Genomic DNA, 26,631 nt, shown 5'->3' with positions numbered 1-26,631 from the left:
CCACTTCTGTTATTGTCAGCGGCACGGGAATCTGTGTTTCTTTTTGTTGTGTCATCTTATTGTGTCAGCTCTCCCTGTGTGCGGCACCATTCCTGGGCAGGCTGCACTTTCTTTCACGCTGGGCAGCTCTCCTTATGGGACGCACTCCTTCCACATGGGGCTCCCCTACGCGGGGACACCCCTGCGTGGCACAGCACTCCTTGCACACATCAATACTGTGCATGGGCCAGCTCCACACAGGTCAAGGACGCCCGGGGTTTGAACCACGAACCTCCCATGTGGTAGATGGATGCCCTAACCACTGGGCCAAGTCCGCTTCCCACCAATAGATTTTAAATGTAGTCACATCAGATCCCAACAGGATTTTCTGTAGGTATCAATGTCAAAGGAACTAGAATAGCAAAATTTATATGGAAAGGAGGGTAAAAACAACTAGACTAGCAAAAGCAATTTTGCAAAAGAAGAACAAAGCTGGAAGACTCATACTATCTAATTTCAACACTTACTATAATATTTTTAATTATCTCAAACTGGAAACAACCCAAATATCCAAATATGAATGGATAAACTGTACATCCACACAATGGAATACCACTAGTAATAAAAAGAAATAAACTACTAAGAGAATGAACTAACACACACACACAACATGGCTCTCTCCAATGGATTTTACTATGTGAAAGAAACCAGTACCGCAAAGTTACATACTATATAACTCCATATTTATGACATTTTGGAAAAGGCAAAATTACAGTGATAGCGAACAGACCTGTTTCTATCAGAGGCTGGGAGGAAGACAAGAAGGGATTGTCTAAAAAGGGGCAGGATGAGGAAATTTCAGAGTGTTAAGGAACTGTTCTGTATCTTGACTGTGGTGATAGATACATGACTCCTATGCCTTGTCAAAACTCATAAAACTATACATCACAGAGTAAATTTTACTGTCTGTAAACTAATAATAAAAAGAAGAATAGGAAAAGTCTCATAGCATCTCAAAATTTCGAAAAAGAAGTCTATTTAAACTTTCTTAATAAACTTATCTGACTGTATTTAGAGTTAAGAATACATAAGGGTTCTGCTACTTATTACCTGTATGACTTTAGGCAAGTTACTTGAATCTCTAAAACAGTTTCTTCATTTGTACATTGGGGACCATAGTGTCATCTTATAAGGTTATTTTAAGAATTAAATGAGAAAATGCATGGAAAATACTCAGCAAATAGCCAGTGGTCCATAAATAAGAGTTGTTACAAGGTTTTTACATGTATTTTTGGCAAGTATTTTCTTTAAGTTACACAATACAAAATGTTACATTCAGTCCAAAAGTGCCATAATTACTTTAAGGTTATAATGTGATGCCCTGAAATCAATAGAAGACAACTATTCAGAAGAAACTGCTTCTTTAAAATACACAGATGACCATCCATTTACATATTTGTCTAATATCCTCTATTTTCCTTATCAGGGTTCAACATTACAAGTGATTGTTTAATTATTTGCCTGCCCTCAGAGCATGGGTCATGTGGAGGTGGAGAGTGTGTTTACCTTGTACATTGCCCCATCTCCAATGCTGACAGTGGAGCACCCAGCACACACAGATACTCAATAAATGCTCCTCTAACCTAAGTCACGTTAAGGCAGAGAATATGGGATGGAGGCAGAGAGTAAAAGAGTGGAAGGAACATGGGCTTTGGTGTCAGACAGAGCTAGGTTCCAAAACTGCCAATATTAGTTAATAACTCATATTAGCTTATTAGTTAATAACTGTATTCTCTGAGCCTCCCCTTTCTCTTCTTTAGGAGATAATTTTTCACCCTTGCAGGGCTGTTATGAAGACTGATGGAGATAATGTATATGAATGTACCAAGCCCTTAGTTCCCTAAAAATGCTGTGCTTCTTTTGTGGCAATTTCTGTCTCATTCCCTCAGATATCCCAAAAGAGGGCTTAGGAAAAAAATTTTTTTCAAAATTTCGTATTAGATTTCAGGTTGGTCACCAGGGAAAACCTGTATAGGGATCAATTACCTACAAAGTAGTTTCATACATTATGATTATTATTACAAGATTTTATTATATAGATGAGAAAATAGAAGTCCAGAGAAATTAGGATATGCTCATGGACACAGAGCTAGGAAAACAGGAACTGGAGGTAGAAATTTCTGAGTTTACATTTTATGCTTTTCATCACCAAGAGAGAACAAATCAAGTTCACATCCATCCAAAGGCTCAGTGGTCTTCCCAATGTTAACCAGTTGACAAAAATTAAAATATTCTTATTTTCACTCTGAAGTTCCTAGATGCTCTGTATTCATTCATCCAACTGGAAAGAATAATTACCATTCAGAGAGCTCCAATTATTTATCAGCCACTTTGCTGAGTAATTTGCAACACTGTCTCTCACAACTACCCTTTAAAGTAGGTTCTTATACCTGAATTTCAAAGGAAAGGGGAAAAAAATGAGTTTTAAGAGGTTAGGTAACTTAAAAGATCCTATAAGGTGGCAAGTGAGATGCTGGGAAGCAAACTGACTTTAAAGCTCATGCTTTTTCCACTGCAACACAGTGCTCTCAGATCCCAGATTCCAGAAGTTTTACCATGTTCCAATGATTTTTAAATTCCCAAAGAAGCCAGCCTCATGATTTCCTCACATCATTCTCACAGCAGAAAGAACACTTAATATTTGCCTGAATTTCTAGAACATTACTGTTCCATGACTAACAAACTACCAGTTCAATTCTCTCATTTTATAGATTTAGACTAATACAGGTCAAGCATCTTACTGCATGTCACCCAGACTATTAGTAATACAATACAGAACTTGAACTCAGGTCTTAAAAGTCCAGGCTTTCCTATACACCACACTGTTGTCCACAAAGACTGCCTTAATTAACCATTAATGCTGTTAGGTTATTGATCTTAAAATTTAAAAATACCTATGTAATTTATGCAGCATTTTTAAGAAATAAAAATTTCATTAAGGAAAAAAATTGTTTTCATTTAGGCCAATGATGTGAGCTAATGGAATACAAGAATTAAGCCTGCCTGGGTTAGAATTATTATTGTACTTGGGTTAGAATTATTTATTTATTTATTTTATTTTAAAATTTATTTATTTTTATTTAATTCTCCCCCTCCCCTGGTTGTCTGTTCTCTGTGTCTATTTGCTGCATCTTGTTTCTTTGTCCGCTTCTGTTGTCGTCAGCGGCACGGGAAGTGTGGGCGGCGCCATTCCTGGGCAGGCTGCACTTTCTTTCGCGCTGGGCGGCTCTCCTCACGGGTGCACTCCTGGCGCATGGGGCTCCCCTACGTGGGGGACACCCCTGCATGGCAGGGCACTCCTTGCACGCATCAGCACTGCACGTGGGCCAGCTCCACACGGGTCAAGGAGGCCCGGGGTTTGAACCGCGGACCTCCCATGTGGTAGACAGACGCCTTAACCACTGGGCCAAGTCCGTTTCCCAGAATTATTTATTGGCATCCAGTAAGTTTAAGTTTTAAAAAATCTGATTTAACCTTGGATTGAACTCAGTCCTGAAAGGGCAGCTCACTTCATGACTGAGTAGTTCATATTAAATTTATTAAGAAAACCAATTGTGTTTTGGAAAAGCATAGCAGCAGCAAGGATTTTCATGTGCATCCCTCAATCTTTAAGATAGTAGTATATGGCAACAGGATTTCCCCCAAATCCCCAATAGGAAAATGTTAAACTGTGTTCTCTCCAGCAGTCTTGGCAGCCATCAGCAGCACTTCTAAGAGAGCAATCAACAGATTGGTATAAATCATAACTCCCATCTTTTAAAAGTATTTTGCAAACAACATTCTTAAATACACCTGAGGGAAGTGGCTGTGGCTCAATCAGTTGGGCTCTACCATATGGGTGGCCTTGGGTTTGCATCCCAGGGCCTCCTTGTGAAGGCAAAGCCAGCCTGTGCACCATGGAGAACTGACCGCCCGTGCGCTGTGGAGAGCTGGTGCACCAAGATGATGCAACGAAAAGGAAGACAAGCAGATAAAGCAAAAACATGCAGCAAATGGACACAGAGAAGAGACAGCAAAAGAAAGGGAACAAGCCACAAGGGGAGGGAAATAAATACATAAAAAATCTTTAAAAAAAGAAAATACACCTGAATTCCAAGATAATCAGCACACCTCAAATGTGAGTAAACGGTCTGCCATTTTGGAAACTGTTACTGAAGTTTTGCTATTTACCTTCTAAGCTATTATGTAACCAAAATATACAAATGTTCTTTTGAGAAATCTATCTGAGAAAATTCTTTCTAAGACCATTTATGAGAACACTTCTTTAAAATTCTTAGTTGAGAACAATTCCTAGAAGAACAAAAAATTGAAATAGCAATAACAGTATCCAGAATCTACAAAGCTAAACATATTAACTCTCAGGGGACTCATAACCAGAATTTAAGGAGGATTTTAAGATTAATAGCTAAAATGAAATTAAAATTTAAAACATATTTTAAATAATCTATATGTTTATTACACACAAAATCTCAAAAACAGTGACGAAATATAACTAACAACTCCAAACAATTGTTTACTGATTCTTTTACAAAGTAAAAACCTGAAGATAAATAATCATTGCAAGGCTACACATTGCTGTCATCTGGGCCAGCTTACATCAAACATTGCCTTCCTGTTCAACACAGCACAAGAGGATAAAAAAATTTTTTTCCTGATTTAAACTTGACCCTAGAGCCATAAGAATGAAAAACTGCTGAGTCAACAGCTTCTGGGTTTGTGTGTGTGTGCATGTGGTGGTGATGTTTTTGTTTCCTTGCTTGCTTTTCATTTTTTACTTCATGCATTTTCAATACATCTATGTACTTTTCTCCTTCCCTCTTCACCATTCATTGGCTATGTAATGTGTCCAAAGCTTGCACTCCGATTTATTAACCAAACAAGCTTCATATCCTAAAGTGCCAAAAGAGTTGGCTACTAGTACAGAAACCATTTGAAGGACACCAGCAACTTTTGTTAAGGCTATTGTTTTATACTTAAATGCCATTCAGAGCAACTTGAACTAGACCTTCCTCTATCAAAGAGGGTAATTCACTGAGTTGCCTAGGATTTGGCTGGCAGGCCACCCTAATATTTATCTGGGGACAACCTTCACCTTTGACTAGAAAATACTAACAGAGCTTGAAATTGACCAAAGTAAGGAAAGTAAATACTATGGAAAAGATTTAATCTGGATTTGCTGTGGCTGTCACTCAAATGCTTGAACTTGCAATCTTTAGTTTAAAACACACTCACATGTGTGCATAAGCACAAATACATATGAAGGAAGCTAAAAACATTTAGTATGGCTTTAGCTAGAATTTAATATTCCAGACTTCACCCTAATCTAAAAATGTTTTCAGAAATAAAATCTAACGGACAAGATTACTTGTTCTACATACTCTCAAGAAATTTACCCAACTTCTCTGATTTGTGTTGCTTTTCATTATCAAAAAGGTAGGAAAAGGGAGTTTTCAGAGCTGATTAAGAAGTTTCAAATAATTACTTTACAAAAGACCCTGGAACAGGCAGTGCAGTGAGAGAGTAATAAAGCTTAGCACAAAATATGTGCCGAAAGAGAAAGGAGGGAAAATAACAAGCAAACTCTGGGCTTTCTTCCTAAACTTCAGGATTCTTTATCTTTTCTAAGCTCTACAACTAACTTCCTATTCTGAATAAGGATCATTTTCAAATATAAATTAAACTCAGGAAGAAAACCAACATTAAAGCAACTTAGAGTAACAAATTAAGAAAAGAAATGTGGTAACCCACGGAAAAATCTCCGTGCAGCTTAGATGTGACTTGTAACTGAAAGTTATCTCAGGTTTTCAGGACCCACTCTTTGGAGATGATGAATTCACACTATCTTTTAATGAGAGGCTCATATCTGCCTTTGATGTGTGAAAGACACTCCCAGCTGAAGGAGAATACAAGAAAGATCTAAATTATTTGCTCCGGTTGCAAAGAGCTATTAATGAAAGCTTGGAAAATGAGGTAGCATTAGGGGGAATAATCTTTAGAAAAAAGATGATATACTCTTGTCTTGTGAAATCTTAGGGGGGAAATTCCAATAATGTAAAATCTGGCAATCTTTCTTTCTCTAACCACCAGAGTTCTTTATACACACACACACACACACACACACAGACCTGCCTTGTCCAGAGCACATTCTTAATCTCCTGGCATTGTGGAGACAAAAAAAGACCTTCACATAATTTGCTCTTCACACAAAACCAAATCTCACTAAGGGTGTGACTTACATAACGTATGCAGAGATTATAAAACCCAATAGATTCATCAGCGCACATGGGAGTGATTTTTAGAACTAATTCTTACGAAACAACCTTTAAGTATATTTAAGAATAGGAACACTTACAGTAAAATTCTGTACAAAACAGAACTCTTAATACAAGTTCCAAGAATTCTCCAAAACTCTCTGTACTGCTTAAAGTTCTGAGACCATCTTCCTTTTTGATTAAAAAAAAAAAAAACAAGCAAGCAAAAAAATAGAATCTGGCTTTCTTAATCATCTATAAATATATTTTCTAACCATCAAATCTACTCTCAGTGCATTGTATAGGAAAAGAGAACTCATGTTAAATAATTTTCATAGGTTATTAAAATTTTTCTATTTAGAGCTTGGTACACATTCCATCACTCTTAGCAGGTCTACAGAATAAGTATTCTTCCTGAATGAGTAGGGTCATGTCTAGAGGCAGCAAACTGTTTAAGCCCTTTCCTTATGATTCCCTGTAATAGAGAGCAAGGGAGAAGCATATTATAAAAATAAGAAATTTCTTTCTAAGTCCTTTGATTGCATAAAAAAATGAAATCCATGTTGCTAATCCCTAAATTAGGGGCTTTATACTAAATTTTTACATATATGGTAACTTTATAAAGTAGGTCTCATTATCTTTATTTTACAGATATGGAAAACGAGGATCGGGCAAGTCTAGTGATTAAGTCACATGGCTAATAAGTCAGAATTTGAATCTAGTTCTGCTTAAATCTACAAGCTTTGCTTTAGGACATTAGGTAATTAAACACTATGATATTTACCTTCTGAAGGAGGAAACAATGATCTAAGGTTAGGGTGTTAAGGAAGAAAACTTTTTTTGTGTAGAGGAGGGCAGCCAATATTGGGGTTAGGAAATTAGGTATTTCATCAACTTTTATTTATTCAACAAGTACTTATATAGCACGTCCTTCAGATTGATTACTTTATGCATTTTCCCTCAACTGCATCTATATTTTTGTACCCTTTCTAAGAAATTATATAATTTTTCCTTTCAAAGTTTCCATATTTCTAGGCCAATGTGGCATTGCTTTTTTTCTAACACATGCCTGGCTGAAATCACACCAAACCTCAGCAGCTTTTAAAAGTGATAAGTCTGCTAGAGTATTTATGTCAAAAATAACTTCAACAGCATAACTGGAAATAAATATTCTACTCCAACAATCAAAATTTTCCAAGTGGTTTAGTAGAAAGAAATATGAACTGACGTGATTGGATATCTCAAGATAATAACCGATAACTGTCTAAGATAGCTTCCCTACTTACCATCAACATGTCAACAGTATTACAATAAATAAACTTTGTAAGCAGAATAACTCCTTCCTCTTTTAGTCTAATTTATCCATTTTTCAAAATACACTATTTGCCTCCTTGCCTTTAAATTCAGATAATGGATTCTTTTAGAGTAAAGACAAAAACTAGGGGAAATATTAGTTTGTAGTCTCGATTACTATGTTGGTTTTCAGAGGCAGCAAATTAATCAAAGCCTTTTCGTATGATTCCCTTTGATAAAGAGCAGGGCAGAAGAAATTGCTCAACCTCCTCAGTTTCCTCAATACGTAAAAATGTATGAAATCCTAGATGCCCTATCGGCTTGACAGGAAACTGTAATATTTCTTTGGTAATGCTCCAGGGTGGGTAGGTGCTAAATGCCAACCAAACAATGATAATTTCTCAATCTGAGTTTCAACTTCTTGTATTTGAGCAACACAACACTGATGAAAAGAGGATTAAACCTGGTCTCTGAGGGGAGAGGGGAAAGGCCAGGATCCATCACTATCAAAAAAGAAAGGGCAGTTATTTTCTCTCTCCTTTCCTTTAAAAAGAGAAGATTGAGAGACAATTCTAAATTGTCCATCTCAGCCAAAAACACTCTAGAAGACATGTCCTATTTAGGTCAGAGTGCAGCTTTTGGAGTGAAGGGGTATCGCAGCACTCTGGAGTTCAGTCTTCTCTGCACATACACAAACACAAGTGCACAGCTCTCCAATGCTGCTTGTCCCCTCAGCCTCATGGCCCTGCCAGTTGGCAAACCCAAGCCAGGAAGTTGTCAATTCCAATTGCGTTTAGGCCATGTAGTCCTATTAAAGAAGGCTTGCTGGTTAAGGGGCGTCCTCTGTTTCCAAAGCATGGGAAAAAAAAAAAAAAAAGGCTATGCTTAGATTGGAGCTGGCAACTTTCACTGACTAGAGTTTTCAAGGAGCTATGAATGAGTTTAACAAAGGAGGTCTGTGGCTAGTTTCTGGCTGAAGTCCATGTCAACAGTTTTTAAGGTCACAGGCCACACTAACTAACATTTATTCCCAGCAGACCCTATTCTAAACACAAGCTGTAAGTAGTACAAATTTGGAATTTTTCTGTAATCCCTTGAGATATTCCTGATCCTTCCACATGTTTCTGCTCAATTAAAAACAATTCTCACTTTTCACCACAAGTGAGGCCGTGCTCAGTAATCTCAGTCCATCCTTAGGGTAGATGAACAAAAACCTGGCAAATCAAAGGGCTCGAGTGGGGAAGGGAAGGAATTCAGTTGGATCACACTGAAAAGTGCAGACAGCTCCCCAGGGGCTTAGTTTGTGAAAGCATAAAACAGGGTTGTGACAGAGATCCTGAGGCCATAAAAAAGCAGGTTTGAGGCATATATTGGAAATAGGTTCCTAGTCATTTTACACAAATAAGATAAAAATTTCTGAGAAAATAAAAGGTCAACTAGGTGGATGGAGAACAGTACTAATCTATAGGACAGATACTAGATATAATCATTTCTCAATTAAGATGCATTTTTTATTCAACTTTAATGTTTCTGAAATCAAGAAGCTGCTTATAATTTCAAATTTTAATACTGCCCTTTTTTTCCCCCCTGAAAAGCTTTTTTTAATATCAACAGTGCATTTTATAATGAATGGTATTTTTAAATCTTGCAAGGCAACATGGTATGACTCCCTCGGATTGAGCACCAAAAACATGCCATGCACTGTACATGGGTGTCCACTAAAAAAACTCAGTTAATCCTCAAGGTTACCAGGGGAAGTATTTTCTATTTTATGAATAAGGAAACTCCAGGCTTAGAAAAGCGCCATGACTTGTTTATATCCCTACAGCTAGGAAGAGGGAGAATTAAAACTCTGAACACAGGTTTGATCCTATAGTGCAAATCTTTTCCACAAACTTAGGAAGAAACAAACAAGCAATACTAGAGTGTCAGCCACCATCATGGTTCTTAAAGTACCACAATTTGTGGCACTCAATATTTGAAGTCATACGTAAGTAAAGACAGTTTTAATTTTTCCAAATTAAACATATGAAAACTGTGGTGCAATGAATATTTGGATTGAGTCTGACAGGATAAAACTGCCAAAAGAACTAGCTTATAAAAGAAAAAAATTAAAAACACCCACAATCCCATTAGCTACTACTATTTTTCATATTTTGGCATCTGATCATCAGCCTTTTCCTATGAATTTCTTACAAAATTGAGGTCATATCATATATAAATATTTGTCTTTTGCTCTTTTGTGTAATGTTATGTCCTGGATATTATCCATGTCATTAAATAATCAGCAAAGACATAGTTTTAATGGTTATAGGATACCTAATTAAATTTAACTATTCTCCTATTTCTGGGTTCTTTCTAATTTTTCATTCTGCAAACTACAATCAACGTCCTCATATTTCTAATTTTTCCTTAGGACTGATCCCCAAAAGTGGAAATCATTTTAAAGGTTTTGCATATATATGGTTGATTGTTTTACTACTAGGAATATTGGACCATTTTATGCTCTGGCCAACAGTATGCAGGTGCCCACCTCCTTGAATTCTCAGCTGAGCATGGCCAAGACTCAAGTATTCTTGGTTACATGCATGCCCACACAAATAAAACCTATGACAATGGCATGTACACATTAGAATTGATCTACCCTTCTATTAATAACTGCTTCATGGTGTGATGCTGCAAGGTGCCAATGACTATTCTACCAAGATCCTCCACCTTTTTTACTTTAATCCTTATTTTTAAAAAATACATATGAGGAAATCAAGGTTCAGAAGAGTAAACTGTGTGCCCACAAGCATACTTCAAAATTCACAGGATTGGGATGCAAGTCCTTCTCTGACTCCAACCTCACACACTTTATGCCATGCCACCTTCAAGTTCATTTTACCTTCTAGTAACGATCAACTTTCCTCGCACAACTCCAGAGAATGCCTCTTTCTCTAGCAGTGCCTCTGCAGACAATGAGATTAATCTTTGCCAAAGTACAGAAGGACAACAATACCTAAATCCCATGGGCTTTGAAAAAAGAGAAGAGCATGCTGGCATGTCTTCTTTAAAAAGAAAGGAAAAAGTAGTGGCAGTGTGGGGACACAGGAATGTTCACACACAGCTGGTGAAACCATAAAATGCCATAACCACTTTAGAAAATAATTTGGCATTATCCAAAAAGCTTGAAGATTTGCATATCCTACATGACTCAGTTATTCAAGTCCTAGATTTATACACCAAAGAAGCTTGTGCCCATGTGCACCAGGATACCCATTCAAGAATGTTCATAGCAATATTGTTCCTAATTGCCAAAAACTGTAAACAACCCAAATGGCCACCTAAAGGTAAATGCATAAACCAACTCTGATATGGTCATGCAATACAGAATACTACAAAGCAAAAAACAAAAAACAAAAAACAAAACAAGTTACAACTATAAGCAACAGCAAGGATGGAGTTAAAACATTAAATAAAGGAACACTTAAAATGATGATTCCATATTATAGAATTCCATTCATACAGAGTTCAAAATCAGGCAAAATTATACTATAATATATTTATTAAAAGTAAAGAAAATTTATAACAAAAATCAGGGTAATGTCTGCCCATAGGTAGAAGAGAGTGAGAGCACATATGAGAAGAGGAGAATCTGGTGTTGGCGATTTCTTAACATAGATGATACTTACACAGCGATTTGCTGTGTACTTATATTGTATGTGCAATTATACATACTTAAATTTAACATTCTTTTTGGTTTGTGGGTTACACTTCACAATTTGCAAAAGGAACGCATGGAATTGGTAAACAGTTACAAAGCAGAGGCAACATACAAAGAACTTTATCAAATACTGTTTTATTTATTCTTTACAAAGATATTCTGAATTAGTACTACCCTCAATTTACCACTAAGGAACCTGTGACCAAAAGGAATGATGGATAAGCAAAAAGATATTTATTATAAATTCAATTTTCAAAAAGGAGATTTTAAAAAATCCAAGTATGGCATCAATGTTCTCATTACAATATAGCGAGTCCTGAATCTGAGGAAAGGACAAGTTTAGGAGAGTCCCACCATATGAAAGTTATACTACCCCTTAAAATAAAAAGACCTAACAATATAATCTCTGGAAATTTTAATAAAGAGGAAAAAAAAAATTATCAAAATAAATATTGTTTCCAATGATCAGCAGATAGTGGTTATCGCTGCTCAACAAGGATGATCAATATGTAGTGTATTTCAATAGACCAATGAAAAAAGAAAAAGCACTAACTAAAATTTCTCTAAAATTTATATCCAAAATTACAATTTTTAAAATGGGGTATGGGATAGTAAAAGTTGTAGCTCAGCAGAAGCATACACTGCAAATATATATTCTTTAGAGTCTTTTTGGCTTGGACTTGTTTTGTTTGCTGTCGCTTTTGTTTTTTTAATCTCTACAAAGATTTTATTTTCCTATGTGACCAAAAGTTTTTAAAAAGCAAACAGTTATGCACGAGCTCAGGCAACAAACTATAGGGCAATGAATTTCACCCGACTTCTTTTGTCTCCACACTTTAAAGTAAAATTTTTTTAATGTCAAATTTTTAGAGCTAAGCATTTTTCACTGCATTTTGGGCTCATTAATACATATAAAGAGCTAGTTAAAATACCAGACTGAATAAATGAACAATGGAACAATTAACCCCACATGTAAAGTTCCACCCACTTTACTTCAAAGACATCTGAAATAGAATGTATTAGAAACCATAAACGATACCGCTCAGAATTAATTTTGTAATAAATATTGCTTCTTACAATAGATAAAGGATTAAAGATCTCCATGCGGCAATCTAAAACTTGTGAATTGAATTAAAGGACAACAATTGCCCTTGGTTTTACCTAAGATTACTGTTAGTTTAAAGTCCTATGATTACAATTTAAAAACCTATTCAATTTCCATTGCACACTGCACTATAGAATTTAATTTTCTCTACAACTTTTGCAAAGACTAAGTTTCTACATAAAATTTTAAGATATGTCTAATTTGCTTTCATTTAAAATATAATACATTAAAAAATCAAACTCTATGTTGCTAATTTAAAAAGTATTCCCCCTTTTACAATATATTCTTTTTTACATTTTACAATACAACTCAGGCTATTAAAAGGATTACTAACTTCAAAGATGCAAAATTACAAATGTAAAACAGAAAGGAAAAATAAAATAATATACTTAATTATCACTTGATTTAACTAAGACTTTTGATACTATTTCTATAATTTTTCATTGTTTTCAGAAGCTAATAACTATTCTTCATTGTCAAAAATCATATAACTCAGACGTCAAGGTAAAAAGTGATTGGATTTTTTAAAAAAAGATGAAAGTAATTAGCTGAATGACAAATATAACAAATGCATTTTTAAAAAGAACATAAATCTTAGCAAAAATTATTTTTTTCCGATTAGTAAGTGCTTCTTTTTCTTATAAATCAATCTCATACAAATAAATGATGCAGCTGAAAACAGTCTCAGGAAAGAACGTTTAATGATAGGTAAAGATGCTTCTAATATAAATGAAAAGATACAAAACTATACATATTGCAAGATCCCAAATCAAATAGGATGTCATTATTGGAGTAGAGGAATGACAGATTTTTTTTTCTTATTTCTTTGCATTTTTTTAATTCCTCTAATTAGGAAGTATATCTTCATAATCTCACAACTTAAAAACAAATGGCTCATAACTTCTAGAATTGTGGGATCTCCAAACTTCAGATGGCATAATGATCTCTCTGTTGGAAACAATGCAAAAGGGTACACTATTATCTCACAATCTTGTGGAGCCTCTTAATGAGGGTAAAATGCTAGATTTCCTATTGTTTCTAAAACTGGTGAAAGGACCAGAATATCTAAATTGAAACTTCTCTTTGTATTTACAAATCTGTCTTGTTCTTTAAAAAGCAAGCAGTTCAGATCCAAAGGTAAATTTTAGGTATGAAGCATAGAAAGTCATTTTCTTTCCCACCTCCTGCCAGTGAAAAGCAAAGATAAGGCTCAATAAATGACTTCTCTTTGTTGCTGTTGATGGAAGATGGGTTGCTCACAGGGAGGTCCAATAAGATTGATACACCATAGGACATTCAAACTCAACCAAAAAGTACCAACTGCTTTCTCCTGTAGAATGTTTCTTCCCTCCCAAAGAGGGTCCCCTCATGTGAAATTTTTAGACTCTTTTAGAAGGCAGGCTAATTTCACTGGTTTTCCATTCAAACACACCCTGCATCACATTTAAACAGAACTGGTCATGTTCTTTACCCTATAACCATATGGTTGGATTATTAACACAGAGTTGCAATAATGCTGACCAAAAGGGACTGTGACTCCTTGATGCTAACTGGAGGCTACTCAATCTTGAAAGACAGTTCTACATGGCTTCTGGTTCATTCTCCTGAGCTGGAAGCCTCATTGCCATATCATGGATGAAACCCCATTTGCCAACTAAAGAACCTGGGACAAAAATCTTCCCTCTTCAGGTTTCATTTTCGTGATTTATCAACTGAAGATGGGCTAAAGTATATTATTTCTAACAGCTCTATAAGCTCTCACCTCTGAGTTCATTCTGTAAAGGCTGACTATCCACTTTTAACTAAATGTCTATGGAGACACAAACAAGCTTTTGAAACCCATAAAGGGAACTTCGGTGGCAGGAAAATAAAATTTAAAGTTCTGAATCAGAGCCAAAAAAGTTACCAGAAATGAGCCTGATTTAGTTGAAAGTATGAGCTTTGGGTAAGATTATGGTTTCAACTCAGATTCCTTCACTTAATGCCTGTGAGATCTTGAACAGTCACACTGTACCTTTCTCAGCCTCAACCCTGTTATCTCTACAATTTCATAAGGTCGCTAGAGAATTAGGCAAACCACCTGGCATATTAAATAAACACTGCAAAATGCTAATTCCTCTTTTCTTTTCCAAATCCTCTGTAATGAAATGTCCTGATTTAGTCTCTTGATCTACAAAATGGTGTAATAACATTAGCCATCAGCAGCAGTTACTGGAGATGGTAAGATGTATAAGGTTAGGGGAAGAAAAACAAAACAAAACAAAAAGCACCCCTGGGGTCCCCAAGGTGGCTGCACTGACTATACTAAGTTTTATGAGCATTAAAGTAAGGCAATTCTCCGCTTTCAAAACAGAGTAAGGAAATATAATGCCTCCTGTAATGTCCATGACTCATTCATTCTCAAAAAATGAAAAACTTCTTTTTGCCAAAGTCTTAGTGTTTCAAAAACCCACAACCCTTGGCTCAAGTTGCTTGAGGGATGGCTGAGGCAGGCTGGTCTCCTTTGAAAACAACCAGAGGAGAAAAGAAGCTTCTTCCTACAGTAGACAGCCCCGAGGCTGCTGGCGCAAGGCTCACTGCTACGGCTGTAGAAGACACACCTGTCCCTCCAACTGTCCAGCTTCCCACCCCTAACAACAGGCCGCTAGGAGAGCAAGGACAGTTTTACTTATTTCCCTTTCTTCTTCGCAAAGGTGCTTTTCTTTCAATTGTTCAGCTTGTTACTATTGTTGAGCTGTGGCTCCCCAGAGGGTTATCTGCTTCTCAGCATGAAAGCGTCTGTGTGGCAATAAAACATGCAACATTCCCCCAAACACTTCGTTTTTTTCAAGTGAGGAAAAAAAGTTATTATCTCCCCAGAAAGTGATCTTCTGACGACCACATCCCCTATGCAAACCTTCAAAATACTGAGGCTCTCAGAATAGACTCTGGAACTAGTAAAACAGAGTCCCCAAAGACCCCTATATCCCATGGGTTTGGTCTCTGACAAAAGTCATGTGCCAGCATCAACACTGGGTAAAATTATAAATCTGCCACAGCAATCGGGCCTTCTCCCAACTGACCACCCAGAAAACAACAACATAGTACCCAACTTACTTTTAAGGAGAGAAATTTAAAAATCAAACTGCTCTAAAGACACAGAAATACTTGAAAGGCAGAGGAAATTCCTCCTTTAAAGAGTATACAAGATCCAACTTTCTCAAATAGCATTACGGGCAATGAGAGAAAAAAACCTGATTTATCCTGTATGGGGGAAGGGGGGGGGTAGTAGGGACAACACGAGCTTTGATGGCCAAACTGCCTTGAAACATCAGGCTGTGCATTTTTGTATAGCTGGGTACTCTCGCGTGAGACAACTGTAAATAGCTTAAAACAAGAATAGGAGATTCCATCTGTTTCTGGAATATTTCATCAGCAACTGCTTTCAAGGTAAAAATCTGGGAGCTATCCCCACAGCCCTCCTCCCCACCCCCTATACACTTATTTTAAACTAAAGCAGCTAACACAAAATCCAAAAGGGCGTCTGCCACTGCACCTGCTGGAGGAAACAGTCCTTTGATTTTTCTCCTGAACTTTATTGCGTTGTTTAAAAAATACTGCAACAGTTAGAGTGGGAAGCCAAAGTTCTTAAAACCGGATTCCTCTATTACTTTTAGCTTCTTTTTCTCTTTCAAGATTTTCTATGTTTATAGTAAAAATGAGGACAATACAGATAGGAAAGGAAGCTATTAAGTCAAAAAGTGTTCCAGAAGGAAGATGGTTCTCACTTAACACAAGTAATGCTTAAACACAAGTCCACATGCCAACTAGCATGAAAAGAAGGACAATCACTGTGCAACAAAGGGTCCAGGTATATATTTCATTAAGTCACATTTCAAATAAAAATACAAAAAACTAAAGTTGAGGTTTGAAAAATCCAATCTAAATCAGACTGCTACTCCCAAAGCGACATGCAACTCTCCTTCTAACAATAACCAAAAATCGGGAAGCGGACTTGGCCCAGTGGTTACGGCATCCGTCTACCACATGGGAGGTCCGCGGTTCAAACCCCAGGCCTCTTGACCCGTGTGGAGCTGGCCCATGCGCAGTGCTGATGCGCGCAAGGAGTGCCCTGCCATGAAGGGGTGCCCCCATGCAGGGGAGCCCCACACGCAAGGAGTGCGCCCTGTAAGTAGAGCCGCCCAGCGCGAAAGAAAGTGCAGCCTGCCCAAGAATAGCGCCGCACACACGGAGAGCTGACTCAACAAAATGACGCAACAAAAAAAAAGGAAACACAGATTCCCGAGCCACTGACAACAACAGAAACGTACAAAGACGACAACGCAGCAAACAGACACAGAGAACAGACAACTGGGGTGGGAGGTTGGGGGTAAGAGAAATTAATTAATTAATTAATTTTTTAAAAAAAACAATAACCAAAAATCCAAGTATGTGGGAATGGAAGTTTCATGCACAAAAAAGCCACTTTACAAATATCAATATTTCTAATGCCTGCCCCAAACCATCTGCTAACATTCCATATCCTATGGGATACATCCAAATCTTGAGCATGTCTCACAAGGGCATTCACAGCCCAGCCCCAAGACTTTTGTAGCATCATCTCCTGCTACTGCCCACTCACTAAGAATTCTCAACATTCTTTCACCATGCTATACCTATCATCTTTTTTTTTTTCCAAGAGGTACTGGAGATTTAACTCATAACCTTATACATGGGAAGCAGGCACTCAACCACTGGGCTACATCCACTCCCCAAAGAGAGTTGGTTTTTTTTGTTTTGTGCTATTAGGAGGTACTGGGGATCAAACCCAGACCTCGTACATGAGAAGCAGGTACTCAACCACTTGAGCTACATCCACTCCCTACCTTTCATTTCTCTGAGCCTTTACACACCAGTTCTCACTGGCTAGACAGCTTTTATTCCATTCTCTTCTATGCAAGCCTCACTCATTCTTTAAGGCCCAATTCAACTAGAACCCATTGGCAATACTTTCTGTGACTCTCCAGGTTAGAGATGGGCATTGCCTAATCTGTGACTCCAAAATCCTCGCACATACACTTTTAAAAAATAACACTTATTGGGAAGAGGCTGTGGCTCAATCAGTTGGGCTCCGTCTACCATGTGGGACGCCCTGGGTTCATCTCCCAGGGCCTCCTTCCTTGTGAAGGCAGGCTTGCGAGTGCTGCCTGGCCCACAGGCACCACGGAGAGCCAACTTAGCAAGGTGACGCAACAAGAAAAGGGAGACAAAGAAAAAAAAAATGCAGAAAAGTGCGCAGCGAATGGACACAGAGAGCAGACAGCACGCAAAAAGCCACAAGGGGGTGATATTATTTTAAAAAAAACAAAAACACTTATTACATTGTATTTTAATTACTTGTTTACCTTTCCAAAGATTGAAAGGCTCCTAAGAGAGTAAAGGGAGCAGAAGTGAAGTGGGATGGGGGTTAAGGTAGGAGGTGGGGCCTCAAACTCAGAGGTGGTATAAGAATATTACACCCAAAAGCATATTAAATTTTATATCTGGTAATTAACAAAACATACATGTTGTTTTCATTTTGTAACACAAAGTTGAGAAAGTTCAGCTCAACGAAATCTTGGATGAATGTGATATCTGAAAGGTTCTCAAATGGGGAGCTGGGGCTAGATTTTTACATCTATCTTAATGTGCTCTGGGATAAATAAAGACCAATGACCAAGTATTATTTATTTCTTGTTGCTGCTATATACTAGGTACTCAACTATCTACTAATAGAATAAAAATTTAAAATGTTAAACTAGAAAATTTTTAGATAATACTTTAATGAAAAAGTGTTAATTCCTCCAAAAATGTATAATAGTTTCCAAATAGCTTTTTTGGGTACAAGGTTACTTAAGCTTCCACAAGAGCTCAAATAAATTACCTATTCATAAAGTAGAAAATAGCAGTATACAAATATTTTTAAAGTTCCTTTATAAAGATGAAAAAAAAATTATTACACAGCGTAGCTTCCACAATACCCAAACAGTAAAGTTATAGCTTTGAACTCATGTGTTCCTTCTGTTGATCCAAAACCAGAAATTGGTAGCAGTATGGTTTTGGTCTCAATGGAGCATGTGCCATTTGGGCAAATGTGAAGTCAAGAAAAAACTGTGTCTTATAACACCGAAAGGTTTCAAGAGGTGAATACTTATATCACATCAAACTCAGATGGTTCTATCTGAAAATGATAAAATATTCTCTCACATTCCTGAGTTTATAATGAAGCGTTACTAATTTATCCATAACTGTTCTTCCAGTGGGGAAAGGTGAAAATTCTTTAATGTTAGGAACTAGCTAACTGTGGAAGAAACTAATGCAATTGACTTTATATAGGGTGAAATTTATGTAATGGAACTTATTTATACTCTAGGATAACTTACATTTCTGTCAAGATAGACTGGTGACAAGAGTTCAGGTCAACATTTTTATTTTTAAAAATAAACATAGAGTGTACTTCCAAAGGATCCATTCCTTCATAAAGCAAGTATTACCTAGTGCCTACTATATGTCAGGCATTCTTTTATAATCTATGAATATATTTGTGAACAAAACAGATAAAATTCCCTGCTTTCATGGCACTTACACTCTAGTGGGAAGGGTCAAAAAAAAAAAAAAATGAACCCAATAAATAAGTTATATTTTGTGAAGGATGTCTACGAACTTTTTGTTGTGAAATGAAGTTCTAATTTTGTGCTACTGATGCTATAGTCCTTTAGGAACACAGTGCCCACCAGTCTACGTTGGACCTCCACCATAAGATTTAAAGGTGCCCTCTTACACCTAATATAAGTTTGGTGATATGAACTATGCTTCTGCCAATAACTATATTTCATATTTTCTCACTGAACCAGGGACCCTTGAGGACCTCTCACTCAGAGCCTTCCAGGCTCCATTCTTCCCATCTTGATGTGTTCCTCTTCCTCTGAAAATGATGCACATAATGCCTTGGTTAAGCACAATAGTAGGTATTGGGAATACTAGGTTAAGACATAGTCTTTACCCCTAAAGAGTTAACCATTCAATGGAAGAAAGAGAAAGGAAGATCAGGGCTTAGGAGTGTGTGACTGCTGTGCCAAGCACGCTAAGGACAGAGGAGGGGGAATGATTACCTCTACCTGGAGAACACTTCTCTGAGGAGGTGTCTAGGCTGAACTTGAGAAGATACGTAGATGTGTGAAGCCAGTGAAGGTGCACTGGCTCATAAGGGCCAGGAAGCATATGAGCTTGGGAAATCAGGCCAAGGTGGCAGAGAGGAGAATACTAAGGATCCTAAGATGCTAAATCCTAGAACAGAGGAGGCTATGTCTGTACAGATGCCATCACTGGGAACTGTAATGGGAAGAATGAAAGCACAAGCAGAGGTGGCTTATGAGCAGACTTTAGCTGGAGCATTGGGCATACTGTGAAAGATGACTGCTGACTAAAGAGAAAGTACCTCAAAAAAGCAAGGTAACTAAGCAACAAAAGAGAAAGGAGGTAACACTGATGATCTAACACAGATCCAACTCTTACCCTCATTCTTTTGGCAGACCTGTCCATTCTCAGTTGGACACATCACCAAATGGTTATCCAGGATTAACAGTAAATCTTCCATTTATATGCTACCCTCAACCCAGCAATGTTCCCAAACCAAACACAGGGGAAGTGACATTGTGAGTGTTCTTTATATAGGCACAAACTAGATAAAATAAAGAGAACTTCCCACCCACCCCATGTTAAATTCCCATAAAATGCATGTTCTTGAATTCATATAGGACTCTTATTTTTAAACATGGTCACTACCCTCTGGCACTAGAGAATCAACAGTAAGAAGAAACTATGTCATGGGATCACTGGCAGGGCTTCTTAATCAGGGGTCCATGAGCTTTAATTGAAAAATATCAACTTGTTACCTTTATTTTCTCCGACCTCTAAGAGAAATCTAGCATTTCCTTCACTTATGAATGTACACAATAAATTACAGTAGTATTTATTTCATATCACATTACAGCTGTTGCATATCTCAGAAAATCATTTATGCTCATCCATAGTTTGAAATTATAGTAGTTGTGAGACCTGACGCTAATTGAGTGTCATAAAACTATCTGCCGCTACATTCTGAGAAGGGGTCCATGGTTTTCAACTGACTGGCAAAGAGGTCCATAGAACAGAACAGGTTATGGTGTTAGGTATAGCATAATATAGTGTGATCATCCACACTACATTCTTGAAGGAGCTCTTCAAGGGCAGGGACCAGCTAATAGTAGTCAATTAAGGACTGAAAAAAACGAATTAACCCTCCAAGTTTTCTGTTTCCAACAGACAGAGAACACACCAATTGCTGCTATTTTTCATTCTAAATGATGATAGAATAAAAGGCTGTTCAACTAGTTTCCCATAAACACGAAAGCCACAACCCCACAAAGAGATAAAGTCAAACACCAGAATCAGAGGAGAACAAGTTTTAAATTTTAAGTTAAATAAATAGTTTTTAGTCTCAAAAATATGCTGAGTATGATAGTGGCAGTTCAGAGATTCCCATCAACCATACACATATATACACTCTAGTGGAAAAACACTGTAACTCAAAGTATTACAGGGGAAAAACCCTTTCTGAAAAGCTTAAAAGACATTGGTTTGAGCTCTCACATCCTTCAAATGAATACATAAATGTGCATTTTACGGGCCAAAGCTGAGATATAAAATTAGACAAAGATGGAAGAGAAAATTTTCTTATTAAAAAGAAAGAAAAAAGGCCTATATTGTTAAATCTTTTTTTTTTTTTTAAGGTTACATAAAAGTCTAATATTCTGGGCAGGTAATCCTTGGACCTGAGCTAGTGGAATGTGCTTGAGAACAGCTGTGTACCCTTTAATCTCACAAAGCAGCCAGGCTTTCCCACCTCCCCAAGGTCTTCAGAACAATTGCGGTCTAGTGCCCAAGTTACAAATGCTACCCTTGGTGTGAAAGAGAGTGAACATCACTAAAAAAAACAAAAACAAAAAAGCAATAATAATAAGATTTATGTGAAGAAACAAAAGTGTAGCTGTACAGACAGTTCATGAGCTAAGAAACTTCAAAAAGTCAGCCCCCTTTCCCCCTATGTTGTGTGTGTGTTGGGGGGATTGGGAGTTGAAGGGGGAGGGTTTTTCCTCAGTGAGGACGAGAAGAAATTGCAGAGACTCGTACACCAGAGAACTAGCTTTTTCTGGAATTCGTAGAGGGTCTGGCCTTTTATCCCCAGGCCCAAGCACAAGACTGGGGACCCGGGTTTTGTCAGGGGCGCCTCCCTGCAGCCCTGTCCTGGGCTGCTCCGCATGAGCAGAGAGAGACAGGAGACAGGCCCCTCTGACACCTACTTAACTGAGGCAGATGGAAAGGAGAGCGTGTGGGATGCCTTTACTTCCCCCTCAGGAGGCTCCCAGCAGGAGCCCACAGAGCCAGCAGCTCCAAAATCAGATTTCCACACATCCTTCCACCCCAGAACATGCCTACCCCCTTGGCAGGAGGAAATGGAGCATTAAGCAAGTGTGGCTCTGGTATATGAAGGGGATTTTGGAAGACCTCAAGAAGCCTTCTTACAAGATTCTGTATTTTTTTCAAACTTCTACAGAGGTAGTAAAGTTGGGAAACAGTGACTCATTCATTGACCCACAGGGGCAAGGATGTTACTTTGAGGGGGACACAATCAGTGTCTGCAAGACGTCCTTAACTACAGACACATACTTTATTAATAATCTTACATACACAAAATGTCCAAGGGAAAGCCTAACAGGCTAATTTCTGACAGCTCCAGATAACAGCAGGAGGAAGGGAAGCCATGCTGACTCTCCAACTTCCACCAACTACATAGAAGCAATGATCCCTTTCCCACCCAAGAGATGTGCTACAAATAAATAAATATAATTATCTGCAAAACTTAAAGTGCAAGAACAACATTTTGAAGTCCTTCTCCCCAAGTGCAATGACTTGTGGGAAACAGATAGGAAAATAAAAAGAGCAGCTGGAAAATTTAATTATGGAAGAATAATGCAATGCTGACATTGTTTCACAGAAATAGCTACTAGCCAAAAAGCCATTTTCCTTTACCTTAAGATACAGAAGCAGCTCTTCGCTCCTGAAGATAAGCGGCAGAACCCAAATCTCTGTTTGCTGTCAATGTCAGTGAGCACAAATGTGAAGTTCTGGCCAACTTGGCTAACTGTGAGGCTGTGGCAAAGACAGAACAAAGGGGAAAATGAATGTGCAGTAAGTTTCTTGATAAAGTATCTAATCATGACATGTCATTGAACCTGTAACATTTCCTTTCTCAGTGGAACTTCTTAAAAATGAACTTAAAATTTACACACTTCAAGAGAACAGACTGTGTACTAGTAAAAACAAAAAATAAGAGAACAAACAACCCATTCTGGTGACCACATAAGAAATCAAAACCATTGGAGTTACCACACCTTTCACTCACGAGTTCAGGCACTGGGATAGCTCTGCTAATCAGCCCATCATCCTGAAAGGTGCATTCTATTAACCTCACTTTATAGACGGGGAAATAGCCTACAGAGGCCTTGTCTAAGGTCTCAGATGGTAAGTGGCAAAAACCTAGACTTTAAACCTAGGCCTATCCAACTCCAAAGTCCACTCTACCACCTTGCTCTTAATAATGCTCACCTAATCACTCCTTTAGTTCAGAAAAGACTAGTGAAGGCAACGGCATAATTTAAGTGTCTATTATTGCCAGTCACAAAGTTAGATGCTTAATATATACCATTTCATACTCCACAACAACCCTGGAATTTAGATGTTGGCCCCATTTTACAGAACAGGAAACTAAAGGACAGAATAGTTAGCTAACTGAATCAAGGTCACAGAGCTCCAACAGGGAGAAGCTAGAATTCAAACTGGAAAGAAAAGAGGTCAAGTTTAGCAGTTGCCTGCCTAAATTCCTGTATCTTTCATAATTTTTTAATTTAAAAGGAGCATATTTTACATTTTAGAAGACAGAAATACCAAATTGTCTAACAATGCAAGGTGGTTTCTAAGAAATAGAAATATTTTAAAGAAGGATATTAGAGAGAAAATGTTAGAAATTACTACATCAATGAGAGGGGAAAAAAAAGCAAACTACATATAAAAGCCTTCATGTAAAATGGAATACATCTGTTTTTCCTATCAGACCAATCAGACTGACCTAGACACTTACATTTTTAAAAGTTACAAAATGTAAAAAATCCAGTTTTTAAAGTCGGTTTATCAGTTAGCTTGGATTCCTTTTTAAAAACTTAAACATTCCAAATTCTAGTGCATAAATCCATACTGACAATATTTTAGAATTTGAAATTGTATTATTCAAAGGAGCTCTTCAACTCTAAGACAATCATACCGTATTTAATAAAAAAGGAGTCAAAATGAAATAGTCAAATCAATGCTCTCACCTATAATTTATAGTGAGTAGAATTGAAAAATCTTGATTCACAAGGTCTTTTCAAAGACAGAATTCTTACTGAATCTTTGATTATGATATGAATCAAGTTTCCAAATATAGGGTAGCCTTCCTAAAACTCCCTTACACAAGCCATGAAATTTTTAAAATTTCACCTATGAAATTTAAAATTAAAGAAAGGTTCAAGGTATCCCAGTATAAAGGCCAAGTAACCTTTCCTAGGCATATTGAAGGAAATAATTCCATCTCCTGGAGAGGGGTAGAGAATACAAGAACAAAATCCAGAAAGAAAAGAAAGTGTTCCACTAATTCTTATTTAACTAGGAAGGTGAACAAAAACAAGGTGGCAATTTAAAAGCAGTGTGGTAACAAAAACAGGTGTAAGTAATGCTATTCCACCACCTTATACAATCCATGAGAAGGAACACATTTCTATAAAACTTATAGAACTATCAAGGGGACACGAAATGCTACCTTCTTATGGTTGTTATGTTTTATCTATAAAGCTTGGAATACTGTGTTACTATGGTGATTTAATACTATGTTTTAAAGGGGGATTATATGATTAATTTTAACAAGGTTGAGAACTGAAGATGTGTGAGAAACAGGATTCTAGCCCACATAATTAAAGTGATTGGGGAGAAAAGTGGGCCTCACGGGGGGAGGGAAGGGAAATGCTGTTATTAAAATATTTAAAGCAACAGGTCAGGATGTTCTAAGTTACAAATAGGGTCATGCATCTGTCAAATACTATGTGATCATACAAAATATGACAGTTATTATTTTAACCAGGGGTCTGATTTCACTTCTAGAATGTTTAGAATGTATCTCTCTAAGTAGCATCCTAGAAGGAAAGGGCATTGATAGGACAAGATGAAAACAAAACACCTGATATCGCTAGAGAAAGGACATAGAAAGAACATAACTTAGAATGTGAATTGGGTGCCATTAATTTCCTATTATCTTTTCACTGCCATTAAAAATGCTGAAAATGCTTTTAGCTACATCGCAAGCTCAAAGAAGGCTTCATTATTCATTTACTTGGTTCAAATCCCAACTATCACTTGCTAGCTGGGCCTTTATTTAGCAGTTACTTAACCTAATCACCTCAGTTTCTTCATCTGGAATAACAATGGGAATACTACTATCCAACCCAAAAATTGTTTAGGGAGTAAGTAAAATAAGCATTTAGTATAAAAGCTAGTCCGTAGCAGGAATGATTAGTAAAAGGATGCAAATTACTAACACCTGAATGAAAACTAAATTGCACTCAGAAATCATGCTTTTGCTTAAAGTCTTCTCACTGACCCTGCTTGTAAGGCTTCTGAGTGGAAAAAGCAAGGCTGCCTTTCTTTCTCTCATCAGTTGCCTCTTTTCAATAGGGATAGTCCTCTGGATGATCAAATGAGCCATTCGTATTTGCATTAAAGTGAAAAAACAGTTTCTTTTTGGGGTGCTACACTTTTGAAGGGGACACTTACTATTCTCAGTTGATTCACCTTTTAATTCCTAGTAGGGTGAAGTACAAGTCATCAAAAGCCCAAAACCGTTATATTGTAAGATATGTTTTCCTTGGACAATTTCCATAAACTGAAAGTCCGGCAAAGAGCAAACAGTGATTAGCTTGAAGAGTTCTGTATCTCCAAGGAATTCAGAATTTATCACTCCTTCTACTTGCTGAGATAGTGTATGGGAGAGTGGTCACTATTTCTCCATAAAAAATGACACTGGGGAAAGGCTCTCTTCCTTAACACCTACAATGTTTGTGTTTACCTCCAGCATCAGCATCAATAATGTGTTCAAAGGACCCAGAGGGAGAGGGTGGGGTATATGGGAATCCCCTATATTTTTTTTGTTTGTTTTTGTTTGTTTGTTTTCCTCTATATTTTTGATATAACATTTATGTAATCTAAAGCGTCTCTAAAAATTAAAAAAAAAATTTTTTTTAAATATGTACTTGAGGTAAACTAAAAAAAAAAAAAAAGGAATCAGAAATTTCATGATGATTAAACCTGGGAGAAACTGCAGGCATCATATTGTCCAATTCTTATTTCATAGATAGGGAAACTGAGGGGCTCAAGGTTAGTTTGTTTTGTTTTGTATTTCAAAGTAATCAGGACTAGGACAAAAATCCAGAGCAGAATTCTGGTCAAAGTCCTTTCCATTCTGTCACACTACACTAAACACAATGAAAACCGCTCACAAGAAGCTTTCAACTCAGTTTAAGCAACACAGGTATGTGAGGAATTCAGATAGATGTCTCATCAAACATGTAAGTACTTTCCATTAAATAGGAGCACCCTAATCTGAGTATCTCCAGAAATAAACCAGCAGACTGCGGCCAAGACTTCCCATGCCAATGTGAATATGGAAAACAAGGAAGAACCTCCCATGCCAATGTGAATATGGAAAACAAGGAAGAAAACTAATAACTATTCAAACCATAGACTTTATTAACCTTCATACTGCCTTTTGAATGCCTGCCGGCCATTCTAGGCTCTTCCAGCAGACTTCTGCTTAATCCTGAAGTTGTTTACAAGTCCAGTGGATAAATGAACTACAGAGGTATGAATCATGTGAATGGACAATTTGATTCCAGGCTTCCAATGAGACATGGGATCTTATCTATCAATCTCACTTTAAGTTTAGTCATCCATTTAACAAACTGAGCAACTATTACCCTGGGCACTGTAACAAGTGCTGGATATACAACAGGGAAAAATATAGACATGGTCCCTGCCTTCATGGAGCTTACTGTCTAGCTGGAGAATAATTAACAACTATGCCACAAAACACAGAG

General features: G+C 37.3%; 1 protein-coding gene across 5 annotated transcripts in view; it reads right to left on the bottom strand.

The window, feature by feature from the left end:
* Positions 1-26,631, bottom strand: part of DENND1A (DENN domain containing 1A) — a 615,092-nt gene that overhangs the window by 380,434 nt on the left and 208,027 nt on the right. For all 5 annotated transcript variants that reach the window (XM_058302406.2, XM_058302408.2, XM_058302405.2 and 2 more), the window contains exon 5: positions 22,484-22,603. In XM_058302406.2, the coding sequence (XP_058158389.1) occupies positions 22,484-22,603 (120 nt within the window). The remainder of the gene's footprint in view (positions 1-22,483; positions 22,604-26,631) is intronic.

Source organism: Dasypus novemcinctus, chromosome 8 (genome assembly GCF_030445035.2).
Source record: "Dasypus novemcinctus isolate mDasNov1 chromosome 8, mDasNov1.1.hap2, whole genome shotgun sequence".
Lineage (NCBI taxonomy): Eukaryota > Metazoa > Chordata > Mammalia > Cingulata > Dasypodidae > Dasypus > Dasypus novemcinctus.
The sequence above is the reverse complement of the archived record's forward strand: the minus strand, read 5'-3'. Positions and strand labels throughout refer to the sequence as shown.